Source organism: Opisthocomus hoazin, chromosome 8 (genome assembly GCF_030867145.1).
Source record: "Opisthocomus hoazin isolate bOpiHoa1 chromosome 8, bOpiHoa1.hap1, whole genome shotgun sequence".
In the NCBI taxonomy this organism is placed as follows: domain Eukaryota; kingdom Metazoa; phylum Chordata; class Aves; order Opisthocomiformes; family Opisthocomidae; genus Opisthocomus; species Opisthocomus hoazin.
The window spans coordinates 13,979,398-13,997,170 of record NC_134421.1 but is presented as its reverse complement, the minus strand read 5'-3'; the positions used below and the strand labels follow the sequence as shown (position 1 = coordinate 13,997,170).

Here is a 17,773-nt window from a genome sequence, read left to right as displayed (position 1 = left end):
AGAAATCATGCTCTATTCAGGTTAGGCCAGGTCCATTTTTGAAGCCTCTCTGCTTTTCGTCAAGAATATTGTTAATACGATCTCCTCTAATGTTTTCAGTTAGATTTTCCTGTCAAATGTTAACCTGGCAGCCAAATTCCATGCTTTTTTTGCTGATTGTAACTCTTAACATGAGTTGACGGTGGTAACTCAGTGCAGATTCCTGCTAGTAACCAAGCCACCTTAAACTAGGCTGAATGATGGAAGGAAATGAAACCTGTGCTCTTTTGTCTTAACTAGCTTCTGTTGCTTTCTCTGTAAAGTTCAAACCCCTAATTTTTCAAGGCCGTACTCAAAACCTGAGTGTTTCTGGCAGGTTCACAGGGCTTCAAGCTGGGCCTGTAATGAGCTGAACATTAAACACCGAAGTGAGAAGCTTTGCCATTCTTACTTTACTTTTCCTATGAGCGGTCTCACTGAAATCAGTGCTGCCAGTAGTGGAGTGAGTGAGGTACTAACCAATATAGATGAAGATCTTTCAGAGTCCTGCTCTTTGAGATTGGCTCTCCATCCATCAGCTACCGGTGTTTGCTGTGGTGGAATACTGGCAAGCATACAGTGATGCTTCTGGATGGCAAGCAGTTCTCAGTAGAGATCCCAGCATTGGTCTGTGTGAGTGGTATTAGACACCCAAATGAACATGAATGTAGCAGATAATCTTTGTGACGAATCTTTTTCCATGTCTTTCCTGTTAGCTGTGGCCAAAGAGCTACAAAGCACCCTAAAAAAAGAAAGTGGAATTTAATGGGACATATAATGGACAAACTTAAACAAGTTGCAGCTTTGCACTTAGCATCTTGACTGTGCTGGCCATATGTGCCTTTGGAAGTGGAGTAATGGAAACTGCAAAGGAAAAACACTTTATACTCAATAAGGATATAAAAGCTATTCTTATGGTGGTGTAGAATAAAAAAAAATGCAGTCTTAAATTAAGAAAAGCAATAGGAATTTCAGTTGGAAAAGTATTAATGTTGAAAGTAACCCAGGTCTACCACGTTCTTTTAATATACTATAATGTGGTATTCCTTTACTGTTCTAGTACTGCAGAACCTGTTTTGATGTGTCACTAAGATGGGAATGAAACCACAGTATGCAAAACTGAAGTTATCAACAAGGGATTTGCTGCCAAATTCTGCATCCTGTTTTCTTACTTCTTTTCACTGAAACAATGGTTCTCTTATATCTTGGCATGTTAATATTTGCAAATGTTTTTTGAAAGATTAAATGCACCAGAAAGGTGCTAAGTATTCTTGCTTTTGTTTAGAACGGATTTTCATTCAAGATGTTCTTGTCATGGCTTATGCTTGGTGTGAAAACTGGAGGGGATGCTGTGATTTTAAGCATTTTGGGCTTATTTGTTTTGCTGGCAGAACACAAATATAAATATGTGAGTTTTTACTCTAATTCTGTGGCTCGGGAGTAGCTTTTTGATGCAGACAAGGATTTGTATTCTAGAAGCTGCTTTGCTAAGGGTTTGCGTAGAATTGTATCTGAGATTACTTATTACATGTAGAATGCAGATTGGGATGTGCTCGGTGCATTTAATTCACCTCTTTAAGCACCACTGAATGTCTAAGGTGCTGTCTACTCATAGGGTTTTTTCTTTCCTCTCCCCGCAGGTGTGTAGCTAACAGGTAGACTGAAGTGGATTTCTTTGAAAACAGTGAATGTTCAAATAAAGGAGAGATTCTTTCGCCAGGCTTTGCACAGTTGGTGCAAAATTTCTTGCCATTGTTAAGCTACAGATAAGAGGAAGAAGTTCTGCGAGAACCTAGTTAAAACACTGATGTGTCTAACCATGTTTCATGTTTATATATAATAAACTAAAAATTTGCGGTTGTCCTAGATGTATTAGGAAAAACTCCCTTTGAGGTGAAGATAGGTATGGAATGTTACGTAGTCAAAATTCTCATCTTTAAGGTCATTAACTCCTATGAAATTATTTAGAATAAATGGTGATCTGTAGACAATTTCTAAGGTTCTTAATTCTTGATTGTCTAGGAAACGCAGAGTCATATATGTTATTTTTCTATCTGCATGTGCATCTGTAAAACATTCAGGGTTTCACAAACTGAAATCAGTGGTTTGAAATAAAGTGTAAACTGATACAGGTCTAATGTCTGTAAATACAACTTAGGAAATTGTATTGGGCATATTGCAGAGCCATGGAGGCTTGCTTCAACTATATAGGAATGTAATGGCATAACGCCTGTGGACTCGAATTCTGGAACAGGACTGGAATACATGATCCTAAAAATCTCCAATAACTCTTTTATTTGGCTCTGAATGGTATTCGTTACCACTTAAGTTTTGCCTTCAATAGTTGTCTTTATTCAAGTGCATATTTACTTACTGTAAGAAGTGATGGCTTACTTGACAGGACAAATGAAAGACTTAGACAGTATTCCATCTCCATGTGTCTTTTAGGTATTATGGGAAATATCATGTCATAAGAAGCACATTTCCCCCTGTACAAATGTGAAATTGTGTTGTAAATGAGATCGCTTAATTACTGCTCAGCTTTGCTAAGCTTTTTACTTGAGTCAGCAACTGCCTTGCTGAAAAGTACCATCATTTTGAAGCAGAAATTTAGAACTGAAGATTTTAAACCAATTTCTTTTTTCCTCATCATTAAGAGAATAGTGTCTTAGCAGTCATGAAGAGCAGCATTCTGGTTTTATAAACAGTGTACTGTACTAATACAGTTCTTGTATTAGTAGATTAGAACAGCATGTTCTTGTTTCTCCTCCACCTCCTCACTGGCTCTCTCACTTCTGGTTTTGCTTCTAGTTTTTGGACCCCACTTTTCACTTTGGAGCTGCGTTTTTTTGCTGATCAAGTTTTGATCCACACTTTGGATCAAATATGTGTATGTGTCTCTGGGAAAGAGGGGTTGCCTTGAGACCAGAAGTTTGCGGTTTTCGACTGGAAAAAAAAAAGTTGATGGTAAGATAGTTATTCAGGGATTTTTTTTTTATGCATGAAAGTGTATTCTGAAAAGTGTTCTTAAGCATTGAGAAGTGTGTCTGTGTCTGTAGTGATGTCTTTAATTTCAACAGAGGTGAGCGGCGACATGGTAACCTATGTAAGATTTTGTGGGCTACTTGGTGAAATCTTCTAAGTGTCTGCTTATGCTTGCACAGAACATCAATTTCTCATTTTATCTGGAGTCCAGGTTAAAATCCTAAATTGTACCATGTGTAATCCTAATTTGTACTGTGTATAAATTGAGAATTTTCCTTAACTCCAGTCTTCATTTTGAGTTAGATTGTGAGATGTTCACACTGTGCAGTCTGTAGTGAATATTCTGAATATTGTCAGTGAAACCAGTGTTGTTATTTGAGAGTGATTTCTCCCTTGTTGCATCCCCAAATGTGCTGTGACCGCTGATTGCTGTATCTGCCCTGTTTCCTGTGTGCTTCAGCTATATCACCCTGTTTTAGCCGCCGCTTGTTTCTTTTAATCATACCTTTGGATTGTGTGAGTACCTTGGGACTGGCATAGTTTCTTTGTTAGGCATTTGCACCATGGTTAGCACAGCAAAACCACGGGTCTTTGGTGGTGCCTGGCAACCAGAGTCCATAATGCCCAGTGTAGTGCTCAATAATTAAAGCATTACACAGTCAGACAAAACTGGCAGGACTCATTAAAAACATACTCTTATCCGAAGGTTACTGAATGTACCTGTAAAGCATACCCTAGGTTCGATCTTAACAAGTGAGAGGGTGTTTGTTTGCCATTCATAACTACAGGGGACTCTGGTCTTTGGATAGCACTGGTAATAATAGCTACATTATTAAAACAAAGACGGAGGTACTAAAACCAAAGAGGGAGGATGTGAAAACCATTCTGTAATCCTCTGGGATAATGGCTTTAAGCTACATGTCCTTGTGATTTATGCGCTTGTTTTTATTTGTCCTCTTCGACAGAAAGCTTTGTCACTGAACAGATTTGATAATAGCCTGTTCAGTATGATTGTAGTCTCTTGTATTCATGTAATAAACCAAATAATTTTGGACCATTTGTGGGTTTAGTCATTCTTGCGGTATGCGTTTCACCTCTGATTTCACCTTCAGTAGCTTAGATGGAGCTAGATAAGGACTTTATAATCACTTAGTTCTGTCCCATCATGATACTACATAGAAATATCTTCCATTTAGTGCTTTGATATATTGGGACACTAGTGAGATACGCATGTACTGTACCTGCAGTGTATGTATGTGTAGTTGGCATATGTGAATATAGGTTGGTAGAATTTGCAACTTTGTGTACTTTCAACAAATATTGCAACCAGTAAAGGCCTATATTGAGATAAGCAAACTAAATCAGAGGGAAAAAAAAAAAGAGTAGAATTTATTTCTATAACTTGCAAACTTTACTGCGGCCTCAGTTTCACAGTAGTAAATGTTGCAGTGATAGAGTCTATAAAGGATGGAAGTGAGTTTCAGATCTTGGACAGCTAGCTTATTCTAAGAGCCGTGCACCTGAGTAGCTGAAGAGAGAGTATGTGGAAGAAAGGTAACGCGCTGGAGCAGGGAACTAAGAGATTAAGCCATTGCTGATCTGTTTTGCTGGTTTTGAGGTAGAAAATCTATCTGAGAGAGATTTTTCTAGAAAAGATTTTCTTCTGGAAAGAAATACATATAGTGCTTTTACCTTGCTTCTGCTGTGACTGTGCATCTTCTCAATACGTTAAAACATTACCTTTGGTTTTTTTCCATAACCTTGTAATTAAAAAAGTTGTTCTAGAGATAGTCTTTTATGTCCTCTAAACTGAGTTGGCTTCCCTGCTGTGACTTCAATAATGCATCATTTTGTAAGTTCAGAGGATTTAATGTGTTGCGGGTGAATCTGTGAGTTGCTGTTAGATGGTTAAAAGGAAAATAGCTATAATGGATTGGATGCAAAGCTGCTTCACCAGCTTCTTTCCCATCTCGCCCACTAACATGCAGAAGCATCTGTCTCTCATCTCCTCCTTGCCTCGTGCTCAGTATGAGTGCATTTTGACAAACATTTTATGAACAGAGATCTTTGGAAAACCTGAGACGAAATAACAGGGGTGAGAAATGCAAGTAGTTCTGTCTTGCTGGATATCTCCTTGTGCAATAGAGGGTGATGCTAGAGCAAATAAAAATATTTCTGTAGTAAATGTTATCACAGCAAATGAACCTGTCTTCTCTAGCTCTACTGAAATACAGCATCTCTAAATTTATAACTGTTACTTACAACTTAAAAAAAAATGCAGGGGACTTTGGCCTATATTATTCTTCACAGAAGTTACAATATGCTTTTCTTTTTGTAAGGTTTCATGGATATATATTCTGTCTTTGAGTTATCTGAATGCTGTGTAAAGGAGGAAGTTTTTCAATTAAGACAATTTCAAGGTTATGATCATGTTGTGACAATGCAAATGGCTTTATTTTTAAAATTTCAGACTTCGTATATCTGCAGATAGAAATAATGACTGAAATCTTTTCCATATCTGGAGGAAAGATTGGTGATGTACAGAAATTCAGAGTAATTTAGAGCAGTTTTCCAAGCATGCATGATGCATGTATGGCTTCACTTCCTGGAACATGTGTGTGTGTGATGCTTCCAACAGGGGAGGATTAAAGGGCTTTGAACTGCTACATTGTATTTTGTTACGTGAACTTACTGCAATAATTTTACTTGTTACTTATTCCGCTGCTGTAAGGAATTTTTTAGGTAGCATTTACGACTGGAAAGAATGAAATAGCATGCTCTGAAAACACCCCCAAATCTTTTATAAGTAACGCTATAATTTGTAGCATAGATGAAGCCTTAAATGATATTGCTAATGTCATGCAATTGGAGGATTGTACTTGTTTGAATTGGATCTAATAGCTGTCTGTGTCTGGTAAGGAACTGGCAAAAAGGAGAGCCAAGCAGTACTGGGGAATTCTGGAATAACATCCAAGACATAGTTTATGCATTTGTTGGTGCGAAATGTATTCCTGGCCTAATAGGGTAAACCAGTATGAATTCTTACTGGTTTCTTCTATATCCACTTGATTTACCTATATCTGTCCAGATTTTCATATTTTCAGCAGCTCATAAGCAAGAAAGCTGAAGTGGGATGAAGATGCTGGGGATGCGGAAACTCTTATATAGGATATGAGTATGTTCTGCAAGTTGCATGCTGCTGGCTTCAGAAGGGTTTTTTGAGCATGGAAAATAGTAAAAAAGTGAGAGAATGGCAGCCGTGTAAAACTAAATGCCTTTTTTTTTTTTTTTTTGTTCCTTGATGAGTGTCCTTTTGCGTTTATATACCAGAAGTATGTTACTACTGTATTTATATTTTAAATCAACTCTTTGCTTGTTTGTACTGTTATAATGCACTTTGAGGTTGGAAAGAGGTGCTATGTAAATTCAATCACGCTTAAAACCAACCAAACAAAAGAAGTTGATAGCAATAAAACTCATCCTTTGTCAGGTGCCTGGTAGACCTGTGTATTGTGAGAACTGTGTTAACGTCTTGGGAAAGTTCTCTCTGCACCAGAACCCCCCGTTCGGTCTGTTTCAATCACAGCAGGCAGTTGAGTTTCTAGCTACACAGCTACAGTGAAACCAAAAGGGGTCCAAACAAATAGCTGAGCTACTCAAAGCCCAGGCATTTCATGTGCCTGGCTAGCAGATCTGACTTTCAAGTTTAAGGGATTTCATTTACAAATCTGTCCACCCACCCTCGCTTGCTTCACTGACAGGCTTGCAAGGTTCTTTAGTGTACAGGTGACTCCTGGTAAGAAGGAACCTTGCCATCCTACAGAACCCTTGGGAGAACATTTTGTGGACTTCTCTAAAATGCTGTAGTAGTAGTTTGGTTTAATTGACTTCATTCTTCTGTCTTAAAAAAAAAAAGATACTTGTTGGATGGTTTGACCACATTAATGTGATTAAACTTAGGTTGTTGAGGGGAAGAGCTTGGCAGGCTGCTTTGTTGCTTTGTGATTTTTGTTTTTTGCAAATGCACTTCTTTACTATTGTGACCATGTAAGATGCTTTTTGTTTTTCCTAATTTATTTTGATACATTTTTTGCATTCAGTGTTACTCAGTGATCCACCTGTTTTTCTGCTTCTCACAATTGTAATATTGAAATTGACTGTTGTCCAGAGTATATTTCCTTTTGTATTGTCCATCCTTCCAAATGTTAGCCTGACAGTAAATTGTGCCGTGTTTTGTTTTCCCCCTAGGGGTAGTTGCAGAGATTAGCAGGACAATGAAATAGTAGGGGAAAGCATCTGGAAGGTGAGATTTTCCAGATGGATATCCTGTGGAGATATAATAGGGGATGTGCTTGGCATTTTTGTTTTGTTTTGTTTTTCAAGAGACTAGGGTGCAAAAATTTTGCGCTGAAATTTTTAGTCTTTTCCCTTTTCTTTTTTCATAATGAGGAGTTTACTAATGCCGGAGGAGTTAATCTGATCATCTAGTCTGATGGAATCAGGCTGTAGATTTCAGCAGCTATTCCTGGCTCCAGGAATTAAGAGTCCATAAATAATAGTTAAGCTATATCTAACGCTGAGATTTTCAATCTTTATTTTTAAGATTGAGTCGTGAAGAAGGTACCACGTTTCATGGTTTGACCCACTGATTGTTTTATCTTCTACTGTCAATTGTATTTCTTGGTTTCTTCCCCAGGTATTTATTTAGGAAGCCAATTGATCAGTATGGACTAAAAGCGTAGACCATTCAGAAAATACAGTGCTCAAGCACCCAGCTAACCTGAGAAAATATTTAAAGAGCGTGAATCAAAACAAAAATTGTGGGAGCTCAAAAGACTGGATAGCTGTACCTATACTGAGGTTAGTAGTAAGAAATCTTGAATGGCACAAGCCATCACAATTTTTCAAAGAAGATGAAGAATGTCTTAGCACATTTTATTAGTAGCTCTCTGAATACAGTAGGTCAGTTGGAATAAGAAAAGACTTCACATTTCTTAACAAAACAAAAGATAACTATATCCAACAGATGTTCAAAGAATGGGAGCGAGCTAAAAGTTTCAAATTAACTTCTCTAGCAATATTAAAAACTGTATGCTACTTGGAATTCTCCCCCCAACTCCGGCACTTCTAAAATTGCTTGTTGCTTTTTGGCTGGCCCAAGATTTTGCATTACCAGTAAAAGAATATTATCTTCCCACAAGATGACTTACAATTGAAGGAAAAGCACAGGTGATGTTTGACGAAGAGTCCTTAAAATCTCTTTATTGAGATTTAAACTAACCTGGCCTATCTCTGGAAATAAGCAAATTCTTCTTCCCTGTAAGGATAACCTGATAGTTTTCTGAACAAGGTAAAAATCAATAACTGAACTCGGACAATCTGCTCCCTTGATAACTGCAGCGTCTACTGTTACTTGCCTGCATTGACAGCGTTAAGCAGCAATACATGTCCTTTTCTGGTTATAACATAAGATCCTTTGTAATTTCAAATGAATTTTTAGGGAAATTTTGTGATTATTGGCCACTTCATCTATATGGTTGCCTGCATGTTTTTTATAGGAGCATGAGATAAATGAGGGAAGACGAGAAAGAAGGAAGACTGCAAGACTGGCTAGATCCCAAAGCATCTCAGGCTTAAGTGTTCTGTTTTTGGGGTAGGCATCTGACTAAAGCCACCCCCAGCTGACATCTGTGGAGTGTGTGATCGGCTCTCAGCTATCCCTGAAGCTTGCTACTGAAGCACGGATCTCAGTCAGCATCAATCTCAGAAGATCAGTACTCATCTGTTACCCTCAGGAGATTTAGTAGTAGGTAAAACTGCACGAAGGCACATTTCTGTGGAATTCTCCTCAGATCCACCGACGCCATTAACTACTTCCTAGCACTGCTGAAAACTTTAAAATATACAGGATTAAAAACCCCACAAGTTCCTCCAGGAACTCTGCATGGAGTGCTCCATTTTGCAAGTCTATTCCCTGTCCATCTTCCCAGCACGCACGTGATTTTTGGTAGTACTGGGGAGTCTTCTCGAAACAAGTTGTGAGTGTTTTCTAGGAATGGCAATGGCTTAAAGGAGATACTTCTTTTTTTTTTTTTTTCCCCAAAAATCTGATCTCCTTCTGATCTAAACAGTTGCACTGTTCATGTTATAAAAATTTGTATTTAGTTCCATTGGCCTGTGAGTGGAGAACAATGAGATGGTTTTTGGTTTGTGTTTAAAACTTTAAAAAGGCTGATGAAGGAATATGTTTCAGAAATGAAGTAACTCCTGGACCAAGTCAAACATACTCCTTGGCATATCTTTTATCTTTATATATTGTGTGCTAGAGCCGTTTCATGTATCGCCTCTGTCATGACAGACCGTACGCTAACAAGGTACAGAAAAAGGATTACTTTGCACCTTTTGGATTAGATTGGCAAACACAAATGAGGGGAGAGGAGGGGAAATTAGTTGCTTCATCTTGAAAGAAGTTTAGATCCTCAGTGGCAGTAAATTACTACTTTTTTATCTTTTTTTTTTTTCTTCTTTTTTTAACCTGATGTAGGCTTAAAAATACTTATTTACTCTAGACTTGTGAATTCAAGAACAGACTGCTGCATTAGCATGTTTGGCCATGTTTTGCTTTCTCTGCCAAGAATTGTTTGTTTGTCTATTAATTGAAGCTGTCGCTGTGCATGCTGAAGTAATAGTGATTTTTACATGCAGAACCAGCATACCAATCAGTAATAAGCCACAAGTTCAAAGTTCTGCTCCCTAGTGTGTTGGTAAATGTTCATGACTAAAGTACTGCCTTCATCTTATGGACTCTATTTACATTTCAAGTTGATATTAGAAGAGGGACATTCATTACTATAAGTTCCCTTGCAAGTAGATATTAGACCCAAGTTAATAAGCACCATACCTTAAAGGAAGGTAGTCTGCTGGAGTGACAGCAGGCCTGGAAATTGAGTGTGCAAATATTTCTTGTGTTCCTGAGTGGGAACTGCTAAAGGATTCTTCTAAAACACAAAAGAAAGGATATGTTTAGTTAACTGTGCATTTTTCAACTGTTGATAATATAAAATTCATGAAGTTGATACCTGGTGCTGTCAGATTGTAGGCTAAGTTTTATGATCCTGCTTGGATGACTAAAGTGTTGTCATCTTAGACAAGCTATCTTTACTAATTTACTCAAAACACTGGGTCTGCTTCAGGGGAAGAGCAACAGTTTGCACTTGTATTTATGTCCAGTGGAAATCTGATGACAAAGTGAAGTGTTTACTGACTTCTTACACTTTAGATTAAATTATTTTCAAATCATGGCCAAGACTGCCTTTATGATGATTTCAAGATTGTTAAAACCTCAGATGCATCTGTCAAGATTGAGAAGTATCAGTGCATGTCCAGGAAGTAATAGATAACAGCACCCTTAGACACACTTGACCTCTGCTGGTGTAGAAGTGGAAATTTGTAAAAGAAATACTAAGATTTTATGAATGCAGTATGAGTGGAAATGCATGTGTGTGTACGCACCAGAAGAGACAGCCAAACAATGCAAAACAGTTAAAAGCATGGTCTGTATTGATGATGGAGGACTCCATTCCCAGCAGTAAAATTGAGGAATGTGGTTTTCAAGACCGAAAGACCTGCACTTTGATAAAGCCAACGCACTGATGGCTTAGCAGCAGAAGGCCCTCCACCTTAGCACAGAGAAGGTAGAAAAAGGATTTGACATACCATGCATACCATTCCTCTTCCTGTTAGGTCACAAGGAAAACAGACATCTGTTCCAAGTGAGGAAAAAAACACAGTGGCAAGCAACTGGCTGAAGATTTTTGGGAATTGAATTTAGCAACTTGGAGAACCACCTCATAACAGCCGATGATGCCTAAGTGGTGTAAAAGAGTCTGTCTGAAAGCTGGCTTGTCAGTGAGGAGGAACCCCAGAGACATGGTACAGACTCGACAGCTATGGTATCTTGTTTTCTCTGTGCCGACTACTTGGGCACGTGTATCTGTCTTGGCATTTGTGAGAGTGTAGGCTTGAGCACGTAAATGAATGAAATCTGTGAGAGAATGTTAGTGGGTAAACCCAGTTTATTTGGAGGCTTTGTAAATAAATACCACCTTCCCCTTCCATGAGTTCTTGTATTTTACATAGCTCTTGATTTCCATCATGGAAACGTGGTTGTTTCAAACTTGTTTATTAGCGAAAAGATGCTGTGATCATTTCCAAGAAGGCAGCCTGTGCTAACAGAAGAAGAAAGATCTGGGGAACTTGACATTGCTAAAATGAGTGCTACATTGATAAGAGGGAATTGTTATTTTTCAGACACACAAACAGCCTGTTTCTCTGGATACTATTATTGTCTTGAAATTGCTTTGGAAGCTTCTGCTTATTTCAGTAGAAATTAAAAAAAAGTTAATTTCCCTTCCTTTTTTGAAAAATTTGAGTTTTTATTTGTTTCCTCAGTCTTGATCATTGTAATCGATTGAACTTTTTGTGAACTCTTGACCACTGATAGTATACTAGCCAGAAAGTATGGCAGACAAGGGCTTGCTGTGTTGAATAGCTTCCTTCTGTAAATTTTATGTGTGTCTCAACTTTTTTCTCTAATCTTTGGACTTCTTGTACTGCCAATCACTGCCACATGTAAACATTCTTGAGGGTCATATATCTATGTAATGAAGTCCATGAGAGTGCTTCTGGAAATTTTGTGCCTTGACCCTTCCTTGGTTGAAGAAAGGTGGGTTTTTTGTTGTTGGGTTTTTTTTTCGTCTCTCGTGTGTGTGGTTTTGCATGCACAGTCCATTTTCTGGCAGTCGCCTTTGGATGCCTAGTACACACCCAATTCCCATGAACTCAGGGTATGTTTTATTCCTGGCTGTTGCTATCTAGGGTCTTTTTTGAAATTTCCATTGGCTGGAGGAAATAAAGTTTTTTGGATAGACCATGACCAGCTCAAGGATGATGAAACAGTCACTGGTGGAACTGCGTTTGCCCCGCAGACAGTCCTGCCAGGACCCTGCAGCAGCAATAGAGGTGATTCTGGGGAGAAACTCCCTTGCACCTGGGCTGTGAACTCACAGTAGGCAAGTGTCTTGCAGGCAGGAAGGCTGCTGTGTTCTGCCAAGCTGGAACAGAGATTTTGGAGAAATTCCTTCCATTTTCTGACCTAATTACAGTTAATTATGATAATTTTGCCTGGAAGTGTTTGATGCAGGGATCAATGTGATGTGGCCGTGCTCTCTCATCTGGGAGAAAAAGCTGATGTTTCCCAGTGTGGTGGAGGTTCTATAAAAGGTTTCTGACTGCTTGTGTGTTTGACTGGCATGTTCTTTGGAAATTTTTACCCTTTCAGAACACGAGACCCACTGCTCTAGGTTGTAATTTTTTTGCTAAATCTCTCCACACTTTCCAGTAGTCCCGGCATGCACTGTCTCTGAGTTTTCCCAGTTTATTCCTTCAGAAATGCAGACACAGATGGTGGAAAAATACATCTATAGCAATTGTTCTTTCCTTTAGATATTGTAGGAGAAGGTTGAGCCATGGGATTAAATGCAGCTCCAGGATCTCTGTTCCCTTTCGTGTTATCTGACAGTGACACACCTCGATGATGCAGGAGAAAATGGGTGCTCATCAGCTTTGTATAGCAGCTTTGATTCTCTCCAGATTTCCACACAGGACACGCAGAGCTTGAGAGATAATGTAGGTCTGTGTTATGGATCTCTGAGATTCCAGCACTGTGGCTGACAGTCTGTGCCAGAATTGTGCTCCACTGGTCAGATGCTGTTGAAAAATGTACAAATATCAAATTGAGAGAGGAAAAATCAGTAAAGTGAAAGAGTGAAATTTCTTGAATATTTTTCTGTTTTGAGATTTTATTATTAATATGTACTGACATTTCTACAAAACAGAGTATAAAAATGATAATTCCCTTTGACTTGGAGTGTTTATGTCAAGTTTAGCATGGTGAAATTCTCATCTTTATTGGAACACTTTGGTGCCACTAAAAGAAAATTAATGAAAAAATAAACATAGTTATTTAGGAATCTAATAGTAATAGAGGTACTAGATCTTAACTGTTGAACTCTTAAGTTACTCAAAGATGCATCACATCAGAGAAAATGTGTGAGACTATAAAATGAAAAACCAAAACCAAGCACTCTAAGAAATGTCAGAATTAAGGCTGCCTATGCAGCCATTAGTTAAACCTATTGTGGAGACATTTCCTGGAGGAGATAGTAAGCAGATATTTTTACCTTACAATATGATTTGACTAGACAGCTTGAACTTTAATGGAACACGCTGTTCTGAAGAATGTTTTGACACTTCAGAAGCAACTTCTATGATACTTCTCAATCAGAAATGTAATTTTCGGTTTTGCACGCTGAAATGGGCATTTGGGTGGCTGGGACCTTAATCCATGTCCTTCCATCAAACTTCCTAAGACACCCGCGAGATGGGTGTGTTGATTGACCTCATTGGTTAGACTGCATGTTGTGTGGAGCGAAGTGCTCATACAAGTTGCTCACTGAGTTGTAACAGGAGATGTATAAAGCTCAGCCAGTAGCAATGAAATTATACAAGTAAACTCCTTGTGCTAGATTTCAAATTGCAAAGCACGATGTAACAATCTGAACAAAATCGACATGCACGGAGGCAGACCCTCAGATTTGGGGGTTTTGGCATAGGTGTAAACGAGTGGAAATAGGACCTTGCATTAAGGATTGCGTGATACTTTCCAACAGAAGAGTCGCCATGTGTGCTCTCCACAATTAGGTAAGGAAGATTTTATAGCTGTCTTCTGCAAAAAAAAAATGTTACTCTGTTTATCATGTTTTCTCCTCTTTCTCACTGTTTTAAACACTGTTTAAATAAAGAACACTGTTTAAATACAGAATTAGAATACTAGCTGGTCCTGACTGATCACTCCAGACTCACATCTCTTCATGGGTCTAGTATAGCAGGAGACTTACTCTTTCTGCTAGTTACACCAAGCCATCTAAATGATCTGTAAGATTGTGCAGAGTATATTACTAATATGGGGAAAGAGCTAAGTTACCAGCTTGCAGATTCCTACATCAAAATCTTTTTCTTCTGTCAGAGATACACAAAAGTTGTTCGTAACTGAACCGAAATGTTTTTTCTGTGATAATGGTGGTGGTAGGGTGAATGGGAAGAGAAGGAATAACAGAAGTACTAAAATAAAACTCAAGGTAGCTGTTTAGGGAGGGCTAAAGTTTGAGATAATCTTGATCTACAGGGCTGCTGTTGAGAGCTGAGCTGTTTTGCGGTATTAAATACGCTGTAACATTGAGTTGTCCTGGAAGATGCACGTCACAGTGGGAGCCCGTGTAGAGAGAAAAAGTTGAGTCCGCTTGCACCCAGTATTCATGCACTACAAAACCAAGAGTGTAAATAATTTTAAGTCCTACCTTGAAAATTCAGTGTTCCATGTTACAAATTTGCTTGTCTTTTTTTTCAAAAAGTCTGGGGTAATACCCATTACTCTAGAGATGTTTTTGAAGATTTTGCACATAGGTGAGGACTGTAAAACTTCAGTGCACAAGTGCAAAAAGGATGGGCTTAGTACATCCACAACTGCTTAAGTTCTTGTGGTCTGTATACCAGAGGTTTTATATCAGCCATGTCAGTATCGAAGTGCATGATACCAAAAAAGTGAGTTCTGTTGCCAGCATTTGTGCTTTTCCCATTTGCAAGAATCACTAGGCCTTAAGCCATGTTTTTTTCGTAGCCGGTCGTAACAGGAATTCTTTGCAGCTCTTAACAGTGTTTCTCATTATGAGAGCATGCGCGAAAAGGTTTTAGCTTATTTCCTGGAGTAGGCAGGAATGCTCCCTACATCTCCAGCAGACTATTAAAGAATTAGTGTCATCATTCCTGCTAGTTTGCCTATTTCCTGGTGAGTGATAATTGTGTTTAGTGAATACTAAACATTTGAAGTTGTGATTTGATTTTTTTGTTTTTTTACTGTCCCTAACTCTCACAGTGGACAGCTGCCAACTTCATCTATCCTTAAAGTAAGGCAAGAGAATATATAAGCTTTAAAATGAGGCTATATGTAAGTGCTGTAAAAGAAGCTGTTTTCCTTAAAATAAGAAGTACAAAAGCCCATAACATTGTAAAAAATTTGTGATGGTGATAAACTTATTGTAGAGGACGACAAAATTGTTATTGCCTGAAACCCAAACACTGCCACACTGACAATATGAAAGTTAATCTGACTTAGACTGAGTTTCATTATCCACTTTCAGAGAGGAGGAAAGAGCAAAAAATGGACTTTTAAGATGCTTAAAAAAAAATAAATCTTGTCTTATGAATTGGCCTTAGATTAATAAATTTGTTTGCAACAGACGAGTAAGTCAGCCTCATCATTTTAGTTAGACAAAAAAGTCAGTAGTAATGCTGATTCTGTTCTTCCTTTATGGCTTCCTGAATATAAATGCAGAAATGCTGCTCTTAAAAAAGGGAGAAAGAAACTATATACCAGAATTTTGTTTTGTATTTGAATGTACTAACAATGACCCACATTTCCACTGTCTTCATGACAACTGGTTTTCATGGCTTGAGGGGCATACGTACCTCTGTTCCCTTTCTAGTCTCGGAAGTTTGATCCCATTTCTTTACCTTTGGTGGAATTTCAGAATCCCCTGAGTCTTAGCTCTGGGCTGTAGTGCCTCTGGTATTATTCCTTCTGAACCACTGGGTTGAGCTAAGTTCTCATACTTCGATTATTTTCTCCAGAAATACGTGACCAGTAGTTTATGAGATGCCTTCTTAAACAATTTTAAGTGTAGAACAGAAGTAGAAGGCAAGAAGTGTTTTTAGAGTACCTAGTAGTCTGCTAACCTATTGGTTGTTCCTAAGTACGGTTCTGGATAGATACAACTTGATCGACCAAGCTGTATGTATCTTTGTCATCCTGGTGAGACTTCTGGAAGAGCTTCCCCAAAACTGCTTAGTCATCCCTTCCTCCTGCAAAGCCATTTTGAAAGCGCTTGTAGAAATGTTAATTGTCTTGTAGTCCCAGGTCTCTAGATGTCCAGCAGCAAATCTTATGACTCACGTAATGTTTATCATCGATTTGTTGAGTAATTCAGGTTGGAAGGAACCTCAGGAAGTCAGCTAGGCCCATCTCTTGTTCGTGGGGCAACTTACATTAAGCCAGTCAGAAAACCAGCCTTTTTGCTAATTGACCGCTAAGTCAAGACTGCATTAGACATGAGAAAGGTTTTTACAGCAAAATCCCTGTAAACTTTAAAAACATGTCTTAAAAAATGTTTTACTTTTCCTCTTTTGTATTTTATGGGCATCTTTCTCTACCCTTCCTTAATTTTCTCCCCTTTCAAGCAGTGCTTTCTTGAGTGTTCTGTTTCTGTGATGGATGATTCTGTTTGCAGCAATGGAAAGACATGCTTTTGCCTAATGACTTTTATTAAGTTGCAGGCAGATGGAACCTGTCTTTGTCTGCCAACATTGATAAACAGGGGAGAGGACTACAAGACTCATTGTGTAAAGTGAAAGACAGAAGGGAGACCGGAGATACTGAACTCGTGTGACATCTTTTTGTGTTGCAGTGTGTTAGCTAGGTTTTCGAAAGGAGTTTGGGAGAATTGCATTCAGTAGTGTATGCGGGCAGAGGGTGCAAGGAGCCTGTACAGTTGCTTGGAGCTCCCTCCAACCTGGCCTTGAACACTTCCAGGGAGGGGGCATCCACAGCTTCTCTGGGCAACCTGTGCCAGTGTTTCACCACCCTCACGGTGAAAAATTTCTTCATAGTATCTAATCTAAGTCTGCCCTCTTTTAGTTTACAGCCATTCCCCCTTGTCCTGTCACTACACCCTTGTGAAAAGCCCCTCTCCATCCTTCCTGTAGGCCCCTTCAGGTACTGGAAGGCTGCTCTAAGGTCACCCCGGAGCCTTCTCTTCTCCAGGCTGAACAGCCTCAACTACCTCAACCTGTCCTAGTAGGAGAGGTGCTCCAGCCCTCTGATCACTTTTGTGGCCCTCCTCTGGACCCATTCCAACACTTCCATGTCTTATGTTGGAGGCTCCAGTGCTGGATGCAGGACTCCAGGTGGGGGTCTCACAAGAGCGGAGTAAAGGGGCAGAATCACCTCCCTCGACCTGCTGGCCACACTTCTCTTGATGCAGCCCAGGATACCTGGTCTAGTGGAAGGTGTCCCTGCTCATGGCAGGGGGGTTGGAACCAGATGATCTTTAAGGTCCCTTCCAGCCCTTACCATTCTATGATTCTATGATTTAGGCTTGCCGTACTACAGGCTGAGAAAGACAACTCTAGCAGTGAGGGAAGGGGAAGTTCTGCCATCTATATGACACCTGGCAGCTCTCAAAGAAGGTGGATTTTTTTTGTTGTTGTGAAATGAAAGTTACCAATGATGTTTTAGGGTGTGTGTGGAGAAGTTGGCCTGGTGTCTTTTCACAATGTGCGTAGATTTTTCAGCACTGCTGCCTCTTTTATGAGCACTGAAATTTGCTCGTGCTTTAGTGGAAACCGAGCGAGATGTTTTACTATTTCAATTACTAGACAAAGCGAAGTTGCCAGTATTCATAGTGAAGAAACTGCTTCCACAGAAGCCTAAAAGGAAAAATAAGGAACTTGGCTCATCATCTGTGCCATTGAAGTCATGTTTGTCAGTAAAATGGTTTTAAAGGATGCCATATTTGGTTAGCTAAGCTGAAGTGAAAAGCATTACCTGTATACATAGTGCTCTGTGAAGCTTCATAATAAAGCAGACAGGAACAGA

At 39.1% G+C, this 17,773-nt stretch overlaps 1 protein-coding gene across 9 annotated transcripts in view; it reads left to right on the top strand.

Moving 5' to 3' along the window:
* Nucleotides 1-17,773, top strand: part of LARGE1 (LARGE xylosyl- and glucuronyltransferase 1) — a 290,868-nt gene that overhangs the window by 11,873 nt on the left and 261,222 nt on the right. For 2 of the 9 annotated variants that reach the window (XM_075429421.1, XM_075429420.1), the window contains one exon: nucleotides 2,830-2,985. The exons of 3 other annotated variants lie outside the window; for them this stretch is intronic. In XM_075429421.1, coding sequence (XP_075285536.1) covers nucleotides 2,905-2,985 — 81 coding nt within the window. In that variant the 5' untranslated portion in view covers nucleotides 2,830-2,904. Of the gene's footprint in view, nucleotides 1-1,658; nucleotides 1,922-2,829; nucleotides 2,986-7,699; nucleotides 7,864-8,561; nucleotides 8,814-17,773 lie in introns of those variants that run through there. 4 more of the 9 variants (XM_075429424.1, XM_075429425.1, XM_075429419.1 and 1 more) reach the window with 4 other exon arrangements.